This window comes from Macadamia integrifolia, chromosome 2 (assembly GCF_013358625.1).
Source record: "Macadamia integrifolia cultivar HAES 741 chromosome 2, SCU_Mint_v3, whole genome shotgun sequence".
Lineage (NCBI taxonomy): Eukaryota > Viridiplantae > Streptophyta > Magnoliopsida > Proteales > Proteaceae > Macadamia > Macadamia integrifolia.
This window is the reverse complement of record NC_056558.1, coordinates 10742286-10746207: the sequence shown is the minus strand read 5'-3', so window position 1 is coordinate 10746207 and position 3922 is coordinate 10742286. Positions and strand designations below refer to the sequence as shown.

At 39.1% G+C, this 3922-nt stretch overlaps 1 protein-coding gene across 3 annotated transcripts in view; it reads left to right on the top strand.

Moving 5' to 3' along the window:
• The window catches only part of LOC122066884 (deoxyhypusine hydroxylase-B), a 12960-nt gene that overhangs the window by 8420 nt on the left and 618 nt on the right, over positions 1-3922 (top strand). For all 3 annotated transcript variants that reach the window (XM_042630724.1, XM_042630718.1, XM_042630711.1), the window contains exon 6: positions 1774-1900. In XM_042630724.1, the coding sequence (XP_042486658.1) occupies positions 1774-1900 (127 nt within the window). The remainder of the gene's footprint in view (positions 1-1773; positions 1901-3922) is intronic.

The window sequence follows — 3922 nt, the reverse complement described above, 5'->3', positions numbered from 1 at the left end:
TAATTGCTGCTGGCGGAAAAGGAAAGAGGAGGCGGTCGGGGTTCTCCTACTTGGGAATCGAAGGGAGGGGAAAAAAGGGGGGATTAGGACTGTGTTTCAGCAGGTTTTTTTTTTTTTGTTCTCAGAACCGAAACAGAGATGGGGAAGGGGATAAGAAATATGTGGGAAGGAATGGGATCTTTCGGCTCTGATACCAATTGATGGAGGGCCGGTAGGGGTAGGGAAGAAATCTCTGAGAGGGATCTCAGAGTTGCAGGGGAGAGGGAGAAATAGCACTAAGAAAAGGGGGGGGGGGGAAAGAATCACACACACGCCCGCAGGCTCTCAAACACTTTACTCAATTCATATTTTCTATTCTCTATCTAATACTTAGGTTACATGCCTTTATATAATAAACTCAAATTAAAACTTGCCTAATAAAAATCTAAGACTGAAATAGCAACTTCTAATTTGCATCCTAAATTCTAACGAATGAAATTAGAAACAAAATAAAATTTAAATTGGTAACTCCCTAATTGATTAAGAACTACCCAAAAATAAAAGATTACATATCTTCCCAAATTAAATAACTCTATACTTCCTAAATAAAGTAACTCCTAAAATATCTTACTGATTTCAAAAATCTAATCGGACCCGACCGTCTCGTCTTGGTTGAGATTGCCCAACGGGTCAACCCAGTTCAGCCTCAATTTTGCATCAGCTCCCTATTGAGATTTGATCTTGGAGATTGGTTTCAGGTCCTCAGTCATGTGTATACACTTTCACCCATCCCAGTCTGCCATGTGGCAGTAACAACAACAAAACAAAAGATGGAATAAGAACAGAAAACAAAAGGAAACCAATAACTCGAATTAAGGAAGAATAGCCTTTTGATATCTTAGACTATACTTGATCAGAGAGGTCTGAAAATTTGGGTTTAGTGGCACTTGTATTCAGACCTGACAGTGGTCCGAGGATGACAGGTTTCTCAGGCATATTGCAGGGTACCACAGGGCTGGAATGGGTGATCAGAAAAACAGGGCAGGGTGATGGAAAATAGTAATAACAGGGATTAAACTAGAGTTTAATGGTTTGAACTCGGAGACAGTGATAACAGGATAATGAATATGAATTTGATAGCAAATTATGCTTTGTAATTAGAGAGATATTGAGCAACACAAGTTAGCTGAAGTTGAATTTGGAAACAGGGTATCTGCAAACTATAAGAATGCGTGCAAAATTTACCTGATTTGATTGAAGCTTGAGCCTGAGTTGTTTTGAACAGAACTGGAAAAGAGAAAGCAGAAGAAAACAACAGAAAACCTGTCGAAATCCACTCAACTAGAAGAACCCTGTGATCCACACAGTTTTTGGTGAGCAGCGGTAGTAAATTGTCATTAATCCAATCGCATTGTTACAAGCATTTATCAACCTCTACTTATGGTTAGGCTGTAAAACAGAAGAAAACTTTCTAATTCGTTAATCGTGGTCAACTATTTCTGTTGACTTTTTGTTTTGTTTTTGGGTAAGACAAGTCTACCAGACACCTGAATAAGTTAAGCATAGATTTTTTTTTTTCACTATATTAGTTTCTTGACCAGAAAGACATCAATCCTAGGATGACAGTTTTGGGCACTACTGTTATTTAAAATGACAGCCACTTTGTGTGTGAAAACCTAACTACTAGTAGGCTTATGTGTGACATTTTTAACTGTCATGGTTTTCTGATACAACAATCTTTTTTTCCCCTTGGCCAACTTCAAATCTTGATGTTTACCTTTTGGTAACTTACAGGTTGCTTATGTCTTGGGCCAACTTCAGAACAAAGCTGCTGCTGCTGCACTTTCTGAGATACTCAAGGATGTTAATGAGCACCCAATGGTTAGACATGAAGCTGCTGAAGCACTTGGGTCCATTGCAGGTATTTGTCGTGGTTGATAATATCATTTTTCAGTTGATTGATTCTTCTGTTCTATTGCATGGGCTGATTTAGTTGAAGAGAAGTTCATTTTATTATTACTAGTTAACAGGCATGTTCATTGCACATGCAAGATCAATGTGAATTTCATTAAACTACTACTAATTGTGAACCCATGATGTCATGTTTTCTTTATGCATTTCTTCTAAATTATGATTTGAGTATCTCTTTTTGTTTCGCTGACATAGTTTATGAAATATTTTAAGAAATAGAAAAGGAAAAATAACCATATTACCCAAATTGGGTATTAGTTTGCCAAATTACCCACCTAATTTCTGTTTTAACGTGGGTGTTACAAAAATACTCAAAACAGTGTCCACCAAACGCTATCCTATGCATCAAGCTCGCCCCCTACATATCTCGCCATCAACTTGGGACAAATTTACTGTCACCAGTCACCACCACCTACCCTCCTCTCTCTCCCCCCCCCTTCTGGCGACCACTGCACACCCTTCTCTAGCGACTATTACCAGAAAACGATCATAGGAAGCTTCATTGTTGCAAGGGGGATTCTACAGAACAGGGAGTGGGGGTTACTCTATTTCTCTTAATATGGATACCATCTGTACCCTTTTTGCCCTCCCTTAAAATTTGCAAAGTAGGAACTCCTCCTACAGCCCATCCTTTCTCTCTCTTAACATTCACCAAAACATGGTACCAGACTACCACCTCCAGCCCACCCTGTATCCCATTCTTTCTCTTAAAATGCATAAAAGCAAGGGCTCATCACCCCTCCTATCACATATTTAATTTGGGAAAACAAATGGAGTTCTTCTTGCTTTATAATGAGAGGGTTCATTTCTCCCAGATTACCAATCCTCTTATCACCCCCCCTCCCACCCCCCTCTCACCCACCCCAAATCCTTGGTTTTCTTGGGATTTTGTGTCTCATCTCTCCTGCAATAATGCTCTATAAGCTGTGAAGAGTCCAGAGCTTCTCAAAGAAGCTTATGGATACAACAACAAGAAGATTTCCTTGAACATGTCCTCAAGCTTGGTAGTTGTTGGGATGAGAATAGCTCTGTGATGACGACAGTAAGAATGATCAGATGCAACAACTAGTTTCCAGAAATGGAAGATTCAGAGTAGGAGAAGGTAGTGAAGCTGTCATCGTGACCTGACCCATGATGTATCATTCCATGCTGGAAGAGATCCTTAGTGGGAGTGGCATAGTAACTTTGACAGTTCTGTCATTGCAGTATATTTCCTGAACTCAAAAATCCTATTTCCTTCTCTGGGACTTATGTTGTTTGTTCCCTCTGCTGTGCTTGCGTGATGAAGAGTGCAGTCGAGCATTTTAGTGTACAAAATTGTCTAGTTTGCAGGCAGATGACTGGTAGCACCTAGCGGACACTATTTTGGATAGTTTTGTAATACCCTTGTTTGTCTTGGGTAAATTGGGTGGAAATCCATTTTGGGTAATCTGGTAATTTTCTCAATAGAAAGCTAAGTAAAAGAAACTTGCATATGATAGTAAGTAACACAGCCTAGTTCAATTCCTTTTTGTTGGAGCCAATTGTGATTGGTATGAGACTGGAATTAAAGGGTAATAAGATAAATTGATATTTACCCATAAATAAAACAGATAAATTAGTATTTCCTTCATTGAAAGAGATTTTTTAAGTTGCAAGTTTCAAATATATAGGGGGCCAACATGAGCAAAGGCAAAATATATGACCCTGTTACATGAGAAAGCTTAGATCCTTGTAGTTTCTTCTTATCGGAGAAACTGTTCTATTTGTTGTGGTAGTGTAGAACATAGATTATTTGTAGTGTAGCAGCTACCCGGAAGTTGCAGATTCTCTTTGATTCAGCTTTGTTCTTGATGTTCATGACATGCTATAGATATTCCTTCTATTGCACTTTGTCTTGGCTAATCATTTGCTTTATGCACAACATGTAGCCTTATTCTCAACAATTTTTATTCCACCCCCACCCCACCACCCCCACCCCCCCCCAAAAAAA